Source organism: Carassius auratus, chromosome 20 (assembly GCF_003368295.1).
Source record: "Carassius auratus strain Wakin chromosome 20, ASM336829v1, whole genome shotgun sequence".
In the NCBI taxonomy this organism is placed as follows: domain Eukaryota; kingdom Metazoa; phylum Chordata; class Actinopteri; order Cypriniformes; family Cyprinidae; genus Carassius; species Carassius auratus.
In genome coordinates, this window is record NC_039262.1 from 25,674,920 (window position 1) to 25,694,616 (window position 19,697).

A 19,697-nucleotide genomic window follows, 5' to 3' on the forward strand; every position below is an offset into this window, starting at 1 on the left:
ACTGATAGCCTTGAATGTTGTATCTAATAAGTTTATAATGCTTAAATAAACGTGTTTAGATAACTTTGTATGTGTGAATATTAGTACAGTAATTCAATTTGACAAGTTAAAAATTTGTTCAGCAATCTTAGAGAAGTATTGTCACATAATAAATCAGGATTAGCTTAAGTCTCAGTTACCAAAAAATGTTTTCAAAATATCTTTTTAATTATTCTCTTTACTTTGTGTATTCCCAGTCACAAGTAGACCTAAAACTGACTCCCAGAGTGGATTGCTGCATAAATAAATTATGCATTTGCTTTAGTTTGCTGTCTAATTTGATTGTTAATATTGTTGTGTTTCACATGCTGAATGTTAATGTCTGTGCATGATAATTAATGAATTAAAGATGATTAAAGAATGATCATATTAACCTCAGCAATGATGTTTATAATACTTGTAGCCTACATTTTTAATGCACCATTTAATACATTTATTGCATTTTTTATTGCTGCATCAAGTGTGGAAGTGGATTGATGATCTAAAAAAAGTAGCTCATTTATATGACTTATGTAAATCAAAATAACAGTGATTTCTTGTAAAACAAACAAGCATTACATTTAAACCAGATGAATATGTATGATGTTACACTTGCCTAAAGGGGAAAACATATACTCTGTGATGCTGACTTTACACAAAACAATTCTGGGGAAGTTACAGCAATTTATAGAGTAAACTACTTTGATGTTCTTTTAACAGTTTAACAGCATTTAAGTTGATTTAGAAAAAATAATGAATTAAACTGCATAAGTAGGGGAAAATAATGATAATTTTATTAAGATTGCTCCACCTCGTGGTAATGAAACAAATCAGTGTAGCCAACCTTATTGGGATTTTCTGAGAAGCCTATTGAAGACATAGCACTCATAGCAGTCTAAAATTTTTTTTTTACGATTAAGTTGTACAAATTGGTGCAGGTGTATTGAAACAGACTGCTTTTAAAATTTGATTAAAATGAGTTATTTTTCCGTGTTTTCGTTTAGCTTACTAGTTAATCATTGCGTAATGTGGCCAGCGTTGGAGAGAGTCAGTCCTGGTCTGAGGAAACAACAGCTCACAATCCAGTCTGTGTTCATTCAGGAGCTCGTCTAAAAACATTCAGCCTTCTCTGGGTTTTAAACTTTTTAAGTTTTTGTAAATCGGAATCTGTTTTGAAGGGACCGAGGAGCGGAGAATGATCTCGAACTGTATCAGGGGAATGTGACCAGGAAATGTGAACAGATTTTTGACTGCAAGCAATAAATCGCCTGCTTTCCCGTCGACAGGGCTGTGCTATCTCGTGTCATCGGTCAAAGCGTTTTCACCTGCTCACAGAATGGAATGAAAATAAACCGTATGATCACTGAAATGCGACATACCGCTTCAGTTTAACTTGATTTACAAACACGGGTCTGTTGGACAACTTCACGATGGCAGACTTAAGAGAGAGGTTCATGCTGTGCTGCCAAAATACTTTCCCGTGTTTCCGAGACCCGGCGAACAGTGCCTCACCTAACACTCGTGAAGGGATAACCAATCCATTTACATCCCCGACACCTGTGGAGAAGCCCAGCTACGTTTACATCGCGCTGTACGACTACACGGGGCGCACGGACAATGATTTGAGCTTTAACGCTGGGGATAAACTGGAGCCACTCCGGAGAGAGGAAGACTGGTGGTACGCGAGAGGAATCACCGGGATCTCCGCGAACAAAGAGGGCTACATTCCTGCCAATTATGTTGCAGCCGTAGAAAGCCTCGATGCTGAGCCGTAAGTTTGTGGCACTTCTGTAAGCAAAGAAACCCCTGGCGGAAAATGTCATTTCATATGTGTAGCACAATGCTTTTTTTTTTTTTTTAAATGAGATTAATTGGGAACAGGGGATTATTAGTGTGGTTTGGAAGTCCCATAATTATTGTAATGTATACCAATGTATTGTACTGCGCGCATATACCCTCATTATGAGCATCTGCTTTCAACAAGAGGGATGTTATGAGGATCCCTGACAACAGCCGGCAACAGACTCTGGTTCTGCAGATTTAATGTGGTTAAAGTTCAGGAAGTACTACAATGTTGAGCCTGTTAATGATTCCTAAGCTTTGTGCACTGTAGGTGTCATAAATTGATAAAAAGTGCATAGTGTAAAATATAACATTTTATATATATATATATATATATATATATATATATATATATATATATATATATATATTTGATGTTTGCCTACAAAACTACTCTGCACCCATTTACCTAAATTTGTTACTTCAGACTTATGTGCCCTCTAGAAGCTTGCGTTCTGCAAGTGAATTTCGCTTGATTGTTCATCCCAAAGAAGCACAAAGTCACTTTTACGGACTTTTAAATTAAATGTTCCCTTCTGGTGGAATGAACTCCCCAACTCAATCCGAGCAGCTGAGTCCTTAGCCATCTTCAAGAATCGGCTTAAAACACATCTCTTCCATCTTTATTTGACCCTCTAACTTTAACACTCACTATTCTAATTCTATTCTTAAAAAAATCTAACTACCTTTCTAATCTTTTTGTATTCTATTTTCTGTTAATTTATTATGCAATTGTGTGTGTGTATGTGTAAAGACCTCTAACACTAGCTTGCTCTATTCTTTTTTTATTCTATCTGTTTTCTTTGTATTTATTATATCATTTAAAAGCCCATGCTCGTGTATTGGGTTAACTTACCTGAGATTTGTTATAGCACTTATATATCATTGCTCTCGTTGTTGTTTTTGATTGCTTCCACTCTCCTCATTTGCAAGTCACTTTGGATAAAAGCGTCTGCTAAATGAATGTGTGTGTGTCTGTATATATATATATATATATAACAGACATTCTGCTAAATTCAATCATTAGCAGACGCTTTTATCCAAAGCATCTTACAAATGAGGACGGTGGAAGCTATTAGTTGGTTAAGTGTTGGCGAAAAAGATGAGTCATTAGATGTTTTTTGAAAACGAGTAAAGACTCGGCTGTTTGAATTGAGATTGGGAGGTCATTCCACCAGGTTAAATATGTCATGTCGTGTGATCAGATCTCTATGCTTTGTATGTCACTCTGGCATGCTAAATAGTTTCTGACGAAAGGACTTTGTTAGAGTTAACTTTCCAGTTTTCCAGGTCTGTCACCAACAGCATAACGAGCTTGAGTGTGAATGTTTTGTAGCAATTTTAAATTATTTATTTATTTATTTATTGTGTTGCTGATGTGTGACAGCACCATGTGTCAGCAGATCTTAAGCTGAATATGATATCTGTGTTGAAAGATTTAGAGGGAACATACTGGACACAAGGTGTCTTCATAAGCTTTGTGTATGTTACAACAATCATAAACACCAAGTCAGCCAAAAGATGGTTTATTATATATGAATTTCATAATCTTTATTTGAACATACTCAATTGTTGTCCAGGTCTGGACCCTAAATTACCCCAGTGCTTCTCAACGGGTTTTGTTTTAGAAGTTAAAAAGTCCATGACATTAAACTGGGAATGAAGGAGTCTACAGCAAATTACTAAGTAAACGTAAACATCTTTTTAAAAAAACACTGCAATGTATTAACATTATTGTAAGCTGCATAGGTACAAAATATGCCAAATTCTAGGAAAAGTGACAATAAATAGGAAAAGTAACTTTGTAAATGCTTTAAACAACAGCAGAACAGTGACATTCCAAAAAAAAAAAAAAAAATGCTTTAATTGTTTTCTCATTATTTTTAATTGATCCATGATTTTGGTCTGTTGTATTTTATTAATTCCATTTTGTATCTTTTTTTTTTCTTTGTTAAAATTCAGTGTTTGACTGCTGGTTGATTTTTAGCTCACATAACGTTGTGATTCTCTTCCACTGCAGATGGTATTTTCCAGAAACGAAGCGCTTGGAGGCCGAAAAGATGTTGATGTCTCAAGAGAACAAGAATGGAGCTTTTCTAATCAGAAACTGTGAAAGCCAGGAAGGAGAGCTCTCACTCTCAGGTACATCTGACGTCAAAAATAAAAATAAACAGTCTGTTTCTCTCAGATCAGAAGACATTTTGTCAAAGTTTGACATCATTTGGCTTATGTCACAAACACTTGAAATATTGGTATCTTTATCTACTATGCAGTCAAAGTATATACAACATATTTTTGTGTTTCTCAGGACTCAAACCTGCAGAACTTGTTGGCTATGGTCACATGATCTATTACGTCGCACAGCTTCACATGTATCAGCATATCTTTGCTAACCCTCTTTGTGAAAAGTAAAAAAAGAATTACATTACATAGAGTGTAACCATTACATAGAACACAGAAACCTTAGTTAGTCCAGGTGATATGTGAAATTAATGTTAATTTATTTTTCATAAAAGCATGAAACTTGGTACACTTTGTGTTGTTTACAGCACTAAACATGTTCAGTAATGGAGCCATTGTAAAAACACCTTGTGGTGGCCATACTGACCATTTTTCTTTCCACCATAATCAAATTATGTATTTGTGTCATATTTCCGGAACCAAACATGATAACACAGAAAAGGTGAAGTCTATCCCCGTTTTGATGGTCAAGGATTAGAATCAGGGCCTAAAATTAACACACCACGCCAAGTCAGTTGCCAGTTGGCGGGTACAAGTTTAACAAAATTATAACAATAATAAACAACAGCCAGTTTTGAAAGAGATTCACTGTTTCTGACATAGGCTTCAACGGACTAAAACACACACAATTATGTCTAAATACACGGTTTTGGCGAGTTACCTTGCAAACATCATCTTAAATAAGTTACAAAGTCTTAAATGACCATAAAGAGTTGGGAGAAATCGGATATGTGTCAGATCCACGTCATATGAACCATGTTTTAAAGAGACAGCGCTGATTTTAAAGTTAAACCTGCTGAAGTCTGTCATTGATGTAAATCAGAGAACAAAAGTAAAGAGAAATCCTTGGACTGTCCTAGTCACTGATTAACTTTAATTCAGTGACTTTATGAGAAAGATTACAATGGAATCTCAGAAGATGCAGACTGAAATTATAAACATATTTCATGTAAACTTAATTTACAATCACTCTCTGGGGCCAGAGTCCTGCATGCATGCGGGTACACACAGGCCAAATTTTTGATGTAACCGGTGGAAAAATATTTGTGTGTAGAGTGTGGTGCAGATGCAAGACGGACGTTGACAAGCACGGGCAGGTTGTGGGTCCAATAACCAAGACTATTTTGACTCGGTCCAGTACATGCTGAGCAGTGTAGCCACTCGCACTGCCACTGATTGATAGCTGTAGTCTGATTGTAGTAAAGGTAGCTTTCTTTGCTTGCTTTCTGTATTTAATTTATTCACAATTTGAATAAAAGTTGAAATAAAGCGAGTTTTATCTACCTCATGTAGGAGATTTAATGCAGGTGCATGTCCCAGTTTTTATGTCAAATGTGTCGTGTATGGGATCAAATTAGTGTTGTTGTCAGATAATGTGTTGGGTCTTCTGTTAAGTACTGCGATTGTGGAAAGATCATTTCACCAGCCAGGAAAGGTGAATGAAAATGCCTCTCTGTGATGTTCCCATGAGGCATTGCTTACTTACAGACCTCTTGAAGGAATGTAGATTTGTAAGAGTGGGGAGGAAGTAGGTGAGGGTGCTGAGCCTGTGGCTGTTCTTTACTCAAACATCAAAGTCTTGAACTTGATGCACATTGAAACCAGAAGCTAGTGCAGGGACGTAAAGTGAGTTGTGACATGAGCTCTTTTGGGCTCATGGAAGACCAGTCATGCCAGTGCATTCTGAATCATTTGTCGAGGTTTGATTGCCAATGATGGAAGTTGCAAAAGTCCATCCTAGAAATGACAAGGGCCTGGGTAAGAAGTTGTGCAGCATGCTCTGTTTGGAAGGGCTGGATCCTCCTGATGTTAAATGCAAACCTGCATGATTGAGATGTCTTTACAATATTGATTAAACTTTATTGTCCTCAAAGGCAATTCTTTGTGTAGACAGCAGTATACACATACACATACATATAACAACACAAACACACAAATTACAATAAATCATTTAAAAACCTAATTGCAGCAGGTATAAATAAATTTCTATATCTATTTGATTTACACAAAGGGAATTTAAATCTCCGTCCTGAAGGAAGTAGTTGAAGATCAACACACAATGGATGAGTGACATCGGAAAGGACTAACTGGCCCTTCCTAGTCGTCCTATGCTCATAAATTTGTGTGATAGTCCTTAATTCGATCCCCACTAACTTACTGCACATTATAACTATGCTTGACAACGTCCTCCTATTCTTAACATTAAGATTACCATACCAACAAACAATAGAAAAGCTTAAAACCGCTTCAATAAAACAAGTATAAAACATTTTCATGAAAGAAACATCCATGTTGAAAGATCGAGGTTTCCTTAGAAAATACAGACGCTGAAGAGCTTTTCCTCTAATAATATCAGTGTTTGCCTCAAATTGTAATTTATCGTCAAGTACAGTCCCTAAATATTTGTACTGGGTAACCACTTCTACCTGATGTCCCTTTATGACAGAAGGCAACACAGGTACAGAGCTCTTCTTACGGAAATCAATGAACATCTCCTCGAAGATGGTCCTCGAAGGTCAGTTGGTAGCAAGATGATGAATTGTGCTGTAGAATCGGAGAGGCAGGGAAAATGAGAAGCCCAGTCTTTGCCAGGTTGAGCTGCAGATGATGTTCCTTCATCCATGCCAAGATGTTTGCCAGGCAGCCTGAGATCCAGTCAGCTCCTATTGGGATGTCTGGTTGAAATGAATGATAAAGCTGTGTGTCATCAGCATAGTGAATGGTAGAAGAAACCATGTGCTTGTATAATATGTCCCAGTGATGTATTTTATATCTGGTAAGAGGAGGGGTCCAAGAATTGATCCCGTGAAAGTTGATGTTCTTTGGATACCTCTCCTCCCTGAAAACCTCCCCAAACCCTGAAAGACCTACCTGGGAGATAAGATTCAAACCAGTGAAGTGCAAATCCTGTGATGGTAGACAGGAGAATCTGATGATTCACAGTGTCAAAAGTGGCAGCTAGATCCAGCAGAATAAGAACTGATGATTTGGAATCAGCTTTCGCAATCTGCAGGACTATGCTTAACGACAGTAAAGCAGTCTCAGTTGAATGGTCGCTGCTGAAACCTGATCAGTTAACATTAAGTTGGTCATTCTGTGAAATAAATAATGTGACAGTGTCTATAAGGGTGTGAACCAAATGGTCCATCCATTCGAATAACAAAGGAACAGCATTCCTCGGAAACGTCTTGTAGATTGGTGGATTTTCAGTCGGAAGGTCCTAACAGTATCTGTTGTTTATAGCCCTTTCGTCTTCAGGTATACAATTCTATCCCACAGAACTTTGGGAAAAGCTAGGATTCATACAAGGGTTAAGATTGTTCGAAAGAAGACATGCTAATATCGTTATTGAAGGACTGCTACACTACCATTTTCAATTAATTTTGGTCAATCCTACTTAATTTTTTGCTTTAGAGAAATGTGAGAAAAGACTGCTCAGCAAAAATACAGTAAAGATGATGATAAACGTGGCAACTTTTTAGGCTAGGTTGCACTGGCCTGTCTAGACAGATATTGTCTTGACAAGAAGTTAAAGTGGATCATAAAGTTTCAGTTTATGTACAGTATTAACATCCAGAGATGAGAAATGGGTATGTGAGAGAAGAGAGGAGGATACTACAGAGGAAAGGTGATGTGACACACAGCCAAGTATGGTGACCCATACTCAGAATTTGTGCTCTGCATTTAACCCATCCAAAGTATTATTAGTATTGCCGACCCGAGACTCGAACCCACAACCTTAGGGTTAGAAGTCAAACTCTCTAACCACTAGGCCAAGACACCCCCCCCCCCCAACGGGAGCGTACGTTTCGCTTAAACGTAACTGGTAGAGGAATTGGTGGCACACAGGTGTGAGACAAGGGGAAGTTGTTCGAAAAACCAGCAAGGGTCGCACAGTCTTCTGGACAAATCCAGGTCTCAGTCAAGCCCAAGATACTAAGAGTAGACTGAGAAGCAGTGGCCAGAATGAAGTTTGTTGACAGTTGACTAACAATTCTAGAGACCTACAGATAATGAGAGTTGCAGCAGAAGAGGTGCAGATGGGACAGAGTTTAGCAAGATTGCGTTGGCGTCTGTGTGTGATGTTCGAGCAGGGGTGGTGAACGTCAGTCCTGGAGAGCCGCAGCCCTGCAGAGTTTTGCTCCAACCCTAATCTAACACAAGACAAAAGGGAACTGGAGCACTGATGGTATCCATTGCATCCTCTGGTGCTCATGGAAGGGTAAACGGTTCATGAAAAAGAATTTGGAAAAAATCCAGGTCCAGGCACTGAGTAGGATGCAAAAGTTAAAAAGCATTTATTATTTAAAAGGGCTAAAGCATAAAACACCAATGCGTATCAGCCCACCGGCCTTCATCAGGGTGAAGGGTAAATAAATAAAGGTAAAAAAACAAACAGGGTGCTATATAAATAAAGGTGTATAGAAAGCTACAGGCAGATGAGTTTTAATTAGGGTTGGAGCTGAACTCTGCAGGGCTGTGGTACTCCAGGACCAGTTTCGCCACCCCTGTGTTAGAGCTTTGTTGAGAGAGAACAAGAATGTATTAGAAACACACTACTACCTACCTGACTCTGCCTGAGAGGTAAGAAAAAAACACTTGAGGTGATGATTTTTTTCTCTTAAACATATGACTGTATTCTTGAAAACAATCTTTTATTTTACTATTGAATAAAATATAATTTAAGCTGGTTTGTGGCGGACTTTCTGATGCAATGTGGATGCTGCACATTGGTGGTGTTTTTTTTTTTTTTTACCAAGGCTGGTGTATCTGCTTCCTGATCAGTAACAAGAAAGATAAACATATGTTTCCTCATTCCAGAGTCTTTGCGTGTGTGTGTTGGGTGTAGACAATGGCTCCAGAGACACATGGTCTATCTTACGACACTGAAACCAGAGTCTTTGAGTCATGATTGACATTTGAAGATCATGAGAGGTAAACCTGTGATGAGGACTCTGCCTGGTTATAGCAGCAGCAGCCAATGTAATCAGCCAGCATCATAATTAAGTTTGATTTAGTAAAAAACTGAAAAGTTTTGTATGTTTTGCAACATTTTCAAATTGATTCATATTTAAACATATCCACAGAAATGGGTAAAACGCTGTATTGCATGTACCAGGACAGTAGTTGGTGCTGTCACCTTGTTAGTAAACCGTACCTGTAGGGAAGTGATGATTATATGATGTACATGATGTGTCTCTGCTGTTGGTTGTAATATTGGTGAAGTAAATCCACACTTTGCTGAAGAAGCGTTAGCAAACTCTTGATCAAGAACAACAGTACCATATACTCATTGTGTATGTTTGTTCGCACTTGCCTTTAAAATGTACATGTACTATGCCTGTGTAAAATGCGCTAGGCTTTTTGTCCTTCTTATACTGTACCAGACAAATGCATGCATAGCACGTTTTGCTTGCTTAAGTGTTTCTGTATTATATGAGTGGCTTTGGATATAAAACGCAGCACGTTTCGGCGAAGAAGTAAAAAATACATTTATTTGTGAAAATACCACAAATAGGAGATTAATAAGGAGTGGTTACCAGCATTATTACAGCAAAGCGCGTGATTCCAGCTCTAAGACGCTGCAAAGGAATCAGCTCTAATCCTATTAAATTGTTGAACCATGGAGCATAAAAATAAAAATTGTGAACAAAGCAAGCAACAAAAACTTGTAAAATACAATTTAATTGGCATAATTAAGTGTGAAAATAACCAAAGGATATAAAGTCAACCAAAAATTTAGAAGAGATGAAACCAACTCCTAGAGGACCTCAGATGATGCTAACCCTGAAACAACATACAGAACTACCAAAATAAGTGTGATTGCATCATATAATAATAATTGCTGTTAATAGTGTTCATCGTCAGTTTGATTACGTCTTTAATTTTATTTTCTGTACATTTCTGCCATATGCACATAAACCGATAGTTACCACTGAAGCTACTACTAAATATTGTAGAAACTTAATTTTATGTAAAGTTGCTTTGCAATGATTTGTACCATAAAAAGCGCTATACAAATAAACTTGAATTGAAAAATTATTCGGAGACCAGATATGATTTCAGAATTATGTGTGTGTGTAAGTGAGGATAGCAAAATAAAGTAAACTGTGACGAATTATACCAAACAATTCTTCATGCAGAGGACTACCAGTAAAACGGATACAAATTTGGGACCAAAGTCTGGGAAAAAGATTGAAGTTCACCTGGATGACAGCATGCCCAGGAGACTACAGGCAGTCATTAATGCTAAGAGTATTGATAGTCATACTAACAGCGTTCTGAATAATTTTGAGTTGACTGTAATCCATCACATACCTTTCTATCAAAGTTATCAAACATTATCAAGCTGAATTTGCTCTGACACCGCTTAACTCAGAGTTCTTGTCATATTTTATTACCATCTTCTAAACTATAGAGAATTTTGGCTTAAACTGTGATTAATGTGAGAAAGGTTGAAGTTAGGGTTAGGGTTAGGGTTAGGGTTAGGTTTAGGTTTGACTGTATCTATTTAAATGAAGTTAACCAGCTAACACTATACATACTCTTTTGGTTCCTATACCAAATAATTAAAAAGTTGTCCACTGACAGGCTGCACAAAACTACAATCATATCTTGTGCATGTTTTCACAGCTTGTCAGTGAACAACAGCTCTGTGTAGTTAATGCTGCTCCATGTGAAAGCACACAGGTGATGGAGATTTACCGCTGATTACAGAACCTGCTTTACTTACAAGATGTGTATTAAATATCGTATGCGATTTGTCGTGCAGCCCTAGTGCATTGCATGAATGGCCTAAATAAATATCTTATGTTTGGGAGTGATTTAGAAAGACAATCTGCTTTTTATAATTTTATATAGGTATTTTATTATAGGCCTAAGTATTTTTTAACCCAACAGTCCCAACTAAGTGTTTGGATTGAAACAATTACCACCATGTTTATACCTTATGCCTACACGGGGTACTGAATAGGTACATTATAATTACAAAAATGTTATGCTGTAAATTCTGTACTTGCTCAGTACGGGTTGTAATCTAAAACATTACCAATTGAGGTCCTTGATATACTGTCTGTCTGTCTGTATTGCAGTGCTGGACAACGGAAAAGTGAAGCATTATAAGATCAGAAGGCATGATAATGGTGGCTACTTCGTGTCAAGGATTCGTAGTTTTTTCACATTGAAAGAACTAGTGGAGCACTACTCCAATGAGGATGGCCTCTCTGTTCGTTTGGCAGAACCCTGCAAAAAAGTGTGTAACATTTAATTCAAGTTTATTTGTATAGCGCTTTTTACAATACAAATCGTAATTTACTATTACATCAGTCATTTTTCTGAATAAAACAAAAACATTGAAGTACAGGTTTTGTTTCTGTGTGTGTGGGATGTAGACAATGGCTCCAGAGACACATGGTCTATCTTACGACACTGTGGATCAGTGGGAGATCCCACGTTCCTCTCTAAAACTCTTGAAGAAGTTGGGAGCAGGGCAGTTTGGTGAGGTCTTTGAAGGCATATGGAATGGCAGCACAGCCGTCGCTGTCAAAACACTCAAACCAGGTACACACACAAACAGAGACAAGATGGATATACATACATGCACATGGCTTGCTGTACTGTATGTACATCTGTATGTTTGATAGGAACTATGGATCCAAAAGACTTCCTGCGAGAGGCTCAGATCATGAAGAAACTCCGTCATGCCAAACTGATCCAGCTCTATGCCGTCTGCACTACGGAAGAGCCCATCTACATCATCACAGAGCTCATGAACCACGGGAGCCTTCTAGAATATCTGCAAAGTAAGACACACATTTACATTAAAACACTTATGTTATGTGGGGCAACTGAATACCGTATTATTGTACAGTACACATCGAATGCAAGCAACACAAGAAAGCGATATCACAAACAATAACTGATTTCTGTGTGTGGCTGACCGGGTTTTAATAGGACCACAGAGGCTTTTCTGGGAAATCAGCCTGTGAATAGCTTAACTACCTGTGGTAAAATTACTGTAAAGCACTGCTTTCACTGTATAAGGCGTCATTTCTGGACAAGGACAAGAAGAGATGGAGAGAGGGAGGGAGAGAGCCATGTTTACACAGGCTATGCTTCCTTATTGACACATTTTAAAAGTCAGTCATAAATGCACTTAGCAGAAGGTATCATGTGGTTGTGGTCATTACAGTAAAGGTGAATATACAGTACAATGCACCTCGCAGAACAAAATAAAAGGGATCATAAAAAAATGCATTAGCTTCTGAAGGGCTGCAGCAAATTAAAAAATATGATCTTAAAATAGAAAATATTTACACATTCTTCACGTAAAAACTGTTTGGACACCGAGATAAGGGAAAAGTCTGGAATACCATCCTTAAGATTATAGTGAGATTCATGATTAATAAATATACATTTCTTTCATCAGCATATTTTGGATTTAAAATGCCTTACGGGGGTTCAAATTTTCCAATTCTGGGGGGAGCTCTGGGGCAGTTGGGGGCATTCACCCAACCCTATTAGGCTTTCATTCAAGTCGAGTCAAGTCACCTTTATTTATATAGCACTTTTAACAATACAAAACTCCATCGGTGACAGAATGGAGAAAAAACCTTGGGAGAAACCAGGCTCAGTCGGGGGTCAGTTCTCCTCTGACCAGACGAAACCAGTAGTTCAATTCCAGGCTGCAGCAAAGTCAGATTGTGCAGAAGAATCATCCGTTTCCCGTGTTCTTGTCCTGGTGGCCGTCTGGGAGACAGGGGGCCTGTACCATGAAGCTAGATTAGCTGGCTAGCCAGTTAAGTTTCAGGCTAGTCTGCACCAATCCTGGGTTTTAGGTACCATGTAAGTAGCTTGGCTTTTATTGGCATTCATTGCCATAGTAACTTACACTTCACGGCTAACCTGCTCTGGGACAGGTTATGTTCTGGGTTAAAGATCCCAAACTGAAGTTGGACCAATCACATGTGAGAAAAATGACACATGTCTGACACAAAGTCACTCCAGTTCATCTTGCTCCAAATTAAAGATCGCTAATTCTGGCTTTAATGATAATTACGGAGTCATTTTATGGTTTATATAATTTATTGTTATTCATATTATTATTCATATTATTATTCATATTATTATTCATATTCATATTCATATTATTATTATTATTATTATTATTATTATTATTATTATTATTATTATTATTATTATTATTATTATTATTTATCATTTACACACAAGCAATTTTGGCTTAACAGTTATCATAAATAATTTGTTTTAAAAATATGAATGTATATAGATCATGTAATATAAATAAGCTGTAGTATCAAAAGATTGCACTATTTAAAAATTAAAAAAACTGACCTTACATCTATCACTATATATTTTCAAATGTATAAACTAAGTTAACAAGTTTCACTTGTCACTGCACTGATAGAGCAATATTATTTATTTATTTGTCCTCCTTCATTTTTCATATAAGGTTTAAATTTGTTAGATTCTTCAATCTCTCAACCTTTAGCAAAACCTTTAGTTTTGAATCTCGCTGGGTCTCTCGCGAGAAGTAAATCAAACTTGCTTTGTGTTGCAAGGCTCGTGATTGGCTGTTCGCCAGTGATGTCACACATTCATCTGCACGCGCTCCACAAACTCAGGATCAAAGCCTGAGTTGACAAAGAAAGTTGAAGAACAGCATCATGTTACCAACAAAGCCAGACTGGAGAGGTTTGGTTTTGTTAACTCAAAACTAATCCTGTAACTCTGAATTTGTTCAGCTACCATCATGGTACAGGCCCAGGGTCTCTGGGGCTCATAGACTAATGGACAGAAAGAGCAGGCCAGTCAGGACCTGGAAAGACTGCTTCAGCTGCCTAATTTCCCAGAACCCTTTCCTCCTGGTTAGGCAGCTTATTTGGAAAGATTATCAGGGCCAGTGTTGTGCTGGGGCCTGTTCTTCGTAAGTTGCTTATTACATCCGAGATCAAATGACACATCCAAGATGATATCATCGTGCTAATCCTGATCCGGCTAATTGGGTTCTTCGAACACACCTGTTGTGTATGATTAGTATCGCTGAATTTAGTTAACGTGAGATAATTGCACGTTCATGTGTTGTCTTAAAAGGGGATATGTATCGATACTCGAAACCATGATCAGCAGTGCAGCGATTGGCTGGTGGCAAGACGGCAATTTAATGACGTCATATAATTTAAAACGACACCCGACGAAAAACTTGACAAATTTCTGGACTTGTATAAGGAAACAGCCAAGCAAACAAAACTACATAAATCTTAATAAATAGATACATGAAACAGATAATAGATACATGTTTTTATTGTATTAGAATTTTTTTCATGATTCCCAATTATTTAGATTCGCAATTTATAAAAGTTGTGCAGTCTTTACATTTTTATTTCAATGTAGAAATGATCTATTCATTTCATTTTATATTGGGACAGATTTGTTACGTGACAGCATTAATGAAAGTTTCTTAAGGGTTAATATCATGTTATCTGCATCTCCTGCGCTCCATCAAGCCACTCTTATAATAGCAGTCATCACTCAAAATAATGCACGACTCTATTATCTGTATAGCATGTGTGTAAGACTCTAATACAATTATGAAGTAATACTTTTATGACAAATAAATATTTCAGTGAGTAAAACTGGCTGTGTCTATAGTAGGCTGTTATGGACTACACAGCATTTTTATATTATTTTTAAATAATTTTTTTAATGATTATTATTTAAATTATTGTCCCTGGATCAGTACGATACTCTTGTAATAAAGTAGCGGTGGTAGAAGACATATTTTGAGTATCAGTTCTGGTTGAAAAGAAGCGATCCAATCCTGTTTACATGAAATAAGCTGCTCCCGAGCAAGTTTAAGCTGACGGACCTGTTGCTATGACAGCAGCCCGGGATGAGCTTCGAAGAACCAAACGATCCAAGATCACGCCAAATCGTCAACAATCAAATCCAGCTAACTGAGTTAGCGACGTACGAAGAACGGGCCCCAGATCTCATTCCCCTATTGTGTGAATATTTTAGTAGGTTGTTTACCACATAAACCATAGGTTTTAGAGGTTAGCTTATTCTGAAACTGTAACAAAACAACATCTGACATGTTTATTATATTTATTCCCTTCCCTATATTCTGTCATACAGAAGACAGGGGAGCTTCTCTGCAAATGTCTGATCAGATAGAAATGGGATCTCAAGTGGCATCTGGCATGGCGTACCTTGAGCTGCAGAACTACATTCACAGAGATCTTGCGGCACGAAATGTTCTGGTGGGAGATAACAATGTGTGTAAGGTGGCTGACTTTGGTTTGGCACGTGTATTTCAGGTAAGAAATATTCTCAGCCTGACCCCTCAGCTTGCCTATGGGGCAGTGGTTCTCAGATGGGCAAGGTTGCCAACTCTCATGCATCTGGCGTGACACTCACGCTTTCAGCATCAATCTCACGCTGAAGTCCAAACATGAGTGTCATGCCAGATGCATGAGAGTTTTGGCAGCTTTGAATGGGTTGCCATCCAAAAATGAATCAAAACTTAATTTACAAAATTGACGATTTCCCTATTCAGGCTTTTTCATAGCAATACATTTGGATGCTGTTGGGTCTATTCAGTTCCTTGTAATATTATTAAGCAAATCTGTTGAGAACCACTGTATCCACTGATTTTGGCAAAATAATACAAAAACTGTACTTTTAACTTTCTCACTGCATGATTTCTTTAGATGGAAACTGAGAATGTTTATGAGGCCAAAGAAGGAACCAAGTTTCCAGTGAAATGGACTGCTCCCGAGGCAATCCACGAGAACAAATTCACCATCAAATCTGACGTTTGGTCTTTTGGGGTCCTACTATATGAAATTGTGACATTTGGACAGATGCCTTACCCAAGTACGTCATTCTCAAATATAAGTTTGCTTATTTTATCCATTGTTATCATACAGAAAAATACTAAGAATTTGTCTAGGCCACAGGGGCACAATCCAATAGCAGTAGCAAGTAGAAAGTTATGTTGTGATGTAAACTAAAGGCTACTGATATTTAAAAAAAAAAAAAAAACGTTTTTCCAACTAAAAATTTTCTGTTTCAGTACTGTACCATACTTTGCCAGTTTATGTTCAATGTACAGTCTGGTTCCTAAACAAAGTTTATTGTACAAAAATAAACCAAATTTTAAAATGTATTGATATCAGTATTTACTGCAGCCCTTCCTCACTGAATTGCATTTATTATTCTGTTTTCTCTGCTTCAGTTTTTTAATGTTGCTTTTCACTCTTTCTCCAGCCATGACAAACTTTCAGGTGGTACAACAGTTGACCAAAGGCTACAGGATGCCGTGCCCTCTTAACTGCCCCAAATATTTATTTGACATCATGTCCGAATGCTGGAAGGACTCTCCTGCAGACAGACCCACCTTTGAAACTCTGCAATGGAAACTCGAGGACTTCTTTGATATGGACATCAGCTCTTACGATGACGCAAGCCGCTACTAAAAGACACTGCTGCTTACAAATTTGATGCAACTGCAAATGAGCCAAGTGCAGGGATTTGATGAGCAAGCCTGAGATGCTATTTTAGTATCAAATGAACCAAATGCCTTTATGTATTCTTAACGTTCAGATATAATATGCTAAATGCACTCATCAAGAGTTTTCCTATGTACAAACTACTTTAGTTAAAGCTGAAACGTGTAGTCATTTGGATGTTAAAATGCTTTCTCTTATCCAATAGCAGTAGAAAGTTATGGTGTGACATAAACGAAAGGCTACTGACTATTTTTAAAAAGAAAAAATCCCTTCAGTGTTTCCAACCTAAATTGTCCTGTACCAGTAAGTAATATATATTACAATACTGGGCCAGTTTATTATGTTCAGTGTACTCTTTAGTGTGCGGAGACAATTGGTAACCTGTTTCCCTGGAAAGTGCTTTCAACACTGTCCATTCGGTCCTCCAGTAACAAACTGGAGAATGGGTGGAATTGGAAACCGGTTTGCACACAGTCATAATTTATGCAATATCTGTTAATGTTATTGATGCTGATTTTGCACAATCCACAACACAATTCAGCTTTGAATCAAAAATATATTCTGAGCCTTCTTGATTATTTCCTCTTTGCCTTTTTCTGTTCATTCTGTGGATGCATACCTCAGTCTGTATTTGCTGTTGTGTGCATATTACATATCCTATAGTGGTGGTTTAGTGTCACTTGATTTTGCACTCATGCTGGTGCCATGAAACCGATACTATTGAGGAAAAGATATAAAGAGCATAGGCAGTGTAACGGGGTTAACCTGTTTTATGTTGAACGAGTCACTTCCTGTCAGACTAGCAGCATTACTTGTTCTAAAAGAGGAATGCTCAGAATCCACGACATTCATTTGCTCACAGCATTCAGCAAAACGCACACATTGAGACTAGATTCTCAACCGAGCTTTAGTCAAAACTGTCATAATTAGATATATTGTACAATAAGAAAATAAGCCATGCTTCTTGAAAACCAAATCAGTATATGAGAATTATTTCTGAAGCATCATGTGTAATGTAATGGCTGCTGAAAATTGAACCGTACCATATAATTTTTTGTATTTTTTTATATTAAAATAGAAAGGTTATTTTTTTTAATACTACAGTACTACTTTTCTTTAACTGTATTTTCAATCAAATAAATTAAGCCATGGTGAGCATAATTTTTTTTTTTAAGGTATTACAGACCCCAAACTTTTGAGTTTAGTGTGCATTTATAAAAATACAGAAAAAAAGGTACTGTATGTAAAATACATAAAATTATTACTCTGTATTTGCAAAATATTAGGTTGAAATATATTTTAAATATATTTTTGTAATTCAGTGCAAAATGAATTTTCATATCATGTGCACTCAAATAGTGAAATACTTAACAATTATCATGGATTATGATTTATATCCCCACATGGGGGCACTAAAAACCTGAAATTTTCAGTTGGGTGTCAAATCACGATTTGTATAAAGTAGGGTTCCTCAAATCTTGCCCTGGCTGGCCAATGTGCTCCAACCCTGATCAAACTCACCTACCTGTGATTTTCTAATGAACCTGAAGACACTGATTAGCATGATCAGGTGTGTTTGATTAAGGTTAGAGCTAAACTCTACAGCGGATCTCATGGTTCAGATTTGAGGATCCTTGGTTTACAGCCACTGTCAGGTGACTGACCCCTTCACCATTGTTCTCCAGTTTCACAAAGGGTTAAGGCTAGTGCCAGACTAAAATGCATGTTTTAGCTGTCTCAACTTAAAATAACTTGCACTGATATATCTTAAAATATTTTGGTGCCATTGTTTAGTTTCAAGATGCACACCAGTAATGTCTATTTCTAAGGCATTTTTATAAAAGCTGATTAAATATAAACAAATGCCTAGTACTGGCTTAAGCTAAGTTTTATCTGTGATACTGGGCCTGTATCTTTTAAACCAACATACTGTCATTTGTCTTTTTGTCAATACAAACATCTATTGGAAAGATGTAAAGATATATATATATATATATAGAGAGAGAGAGAGAGAGAGAGAGAGAGAGAGAGAGAGAACAATAACAATAGAATTTTATTCTCATATTGACAGTATTGTTGATGTGACAGGTTCACTAATGTGATGTCTCACTGTTACACTAACATTTTCTGGCCAGCGATGCAAGAAAAAAACACAAGCTATAGACAACATCTTGTTGGACAAGAGAAATGGAGCATGGAATAATGCTTTTCCCTTTTAATTTCAGCGTATAAGCACAGACTTCACATATTTAACTTTTTTAGAGCAACTACTCTATGTGCTCTGATGTGCTCTGTTTGACAGAAACCATGCTAAAACCTGATGATTACATTATTTTAAATGAGTCCACCCCCCAAGATTACTGTTATAAAAATGAGGCGCGTCTAAAAGGCAAAGGGGGAGGTGTTGCTTCAATTTATAACAATGTTTTCAGGATTTCTCAGAGGGCAGGCTTCAAGTATAACTCGTTTGAAGTAATGGTGCTTCATTTAACATTATCCAGAGAAACAAATGTTAATGATAAATCCCCTGTTATGTTTGTACTGGCTACTGTATGCAGGCCACCAGGGCACCATACAGACTTTATTAAAGAGTTTGGTGATTTTACATCCGAGTTAGTTCTGGCTGCAGATAAAGTTTTAATAGTTGGTGATTTTAATATCCATGTTGATAATGAAAAAGATGCATTGGGATCAGCATTTATAGACATTCTGAACTCTATTGGTGTTGATAGTGTTGAAATTATGCAGCCAAGTGATGATGTCTCAGTCCCTTTATTTAGTTTTGTGCAAACTTCATATAGCCAAAATGTTAAATTATACTTGTGGTTACAAGTAAGGAAGAACCATCACTTCTACCACAAAAGACTGCTTTTTAAGTTATCTTCCTGATGTATCCGAATTCCTTAGCATATCCAAAATCTATGGACTCTCTCTTTTCTAGCATTTTAAATACAGTTGCTCCTTTACGCTTAAGGAAGGTTAAGGAAAACAGTTTGACACCATGGATACTCGCATACTCGCACCCTAAAGAGAGCAGCCCGAAAAATGGAGCGGAGCTGGAGA

The 19,697-nt window shown here is 37.2% G+C and overlaps 1 protein-coding gene across 1 annotated transcript; it reads left to right on the forward strand.

Moving 5' to 3' along the window:
- Positions 1 to 903: 903 nt before the first annotated feature.
- On the forward strand, positions 904 to 17,212 carry LOC113121287 (tyrosine-protein kinase SRK2-like). The gene is made up of 8 exons (XM_026291630.1): positions 904 to 1,789; positions 3,881 to 4,002; positions 11,193 to 11,353; positions 11,493 to 11,661; positions 11,745 to 11,903; positions 15,259 to 15,440; positions 15,834 to 15,999; positions 16,393 to 17,212. Exons 1-8 carry the CDS (start codon positions 1,449 to 1,451, stop codon positions 16,599 to 16,601), a joined length of 1,509 nt encoding a protein of 502 aa, XP_026147415.1. The 5' UTR covers positions 904 to 1,448; the 3' UTR covers positions 16,602 to 17,212.
- The last annotated feature ends 2,485 nt before the right edge of the window (positions 17,213 to 19,697 follow it).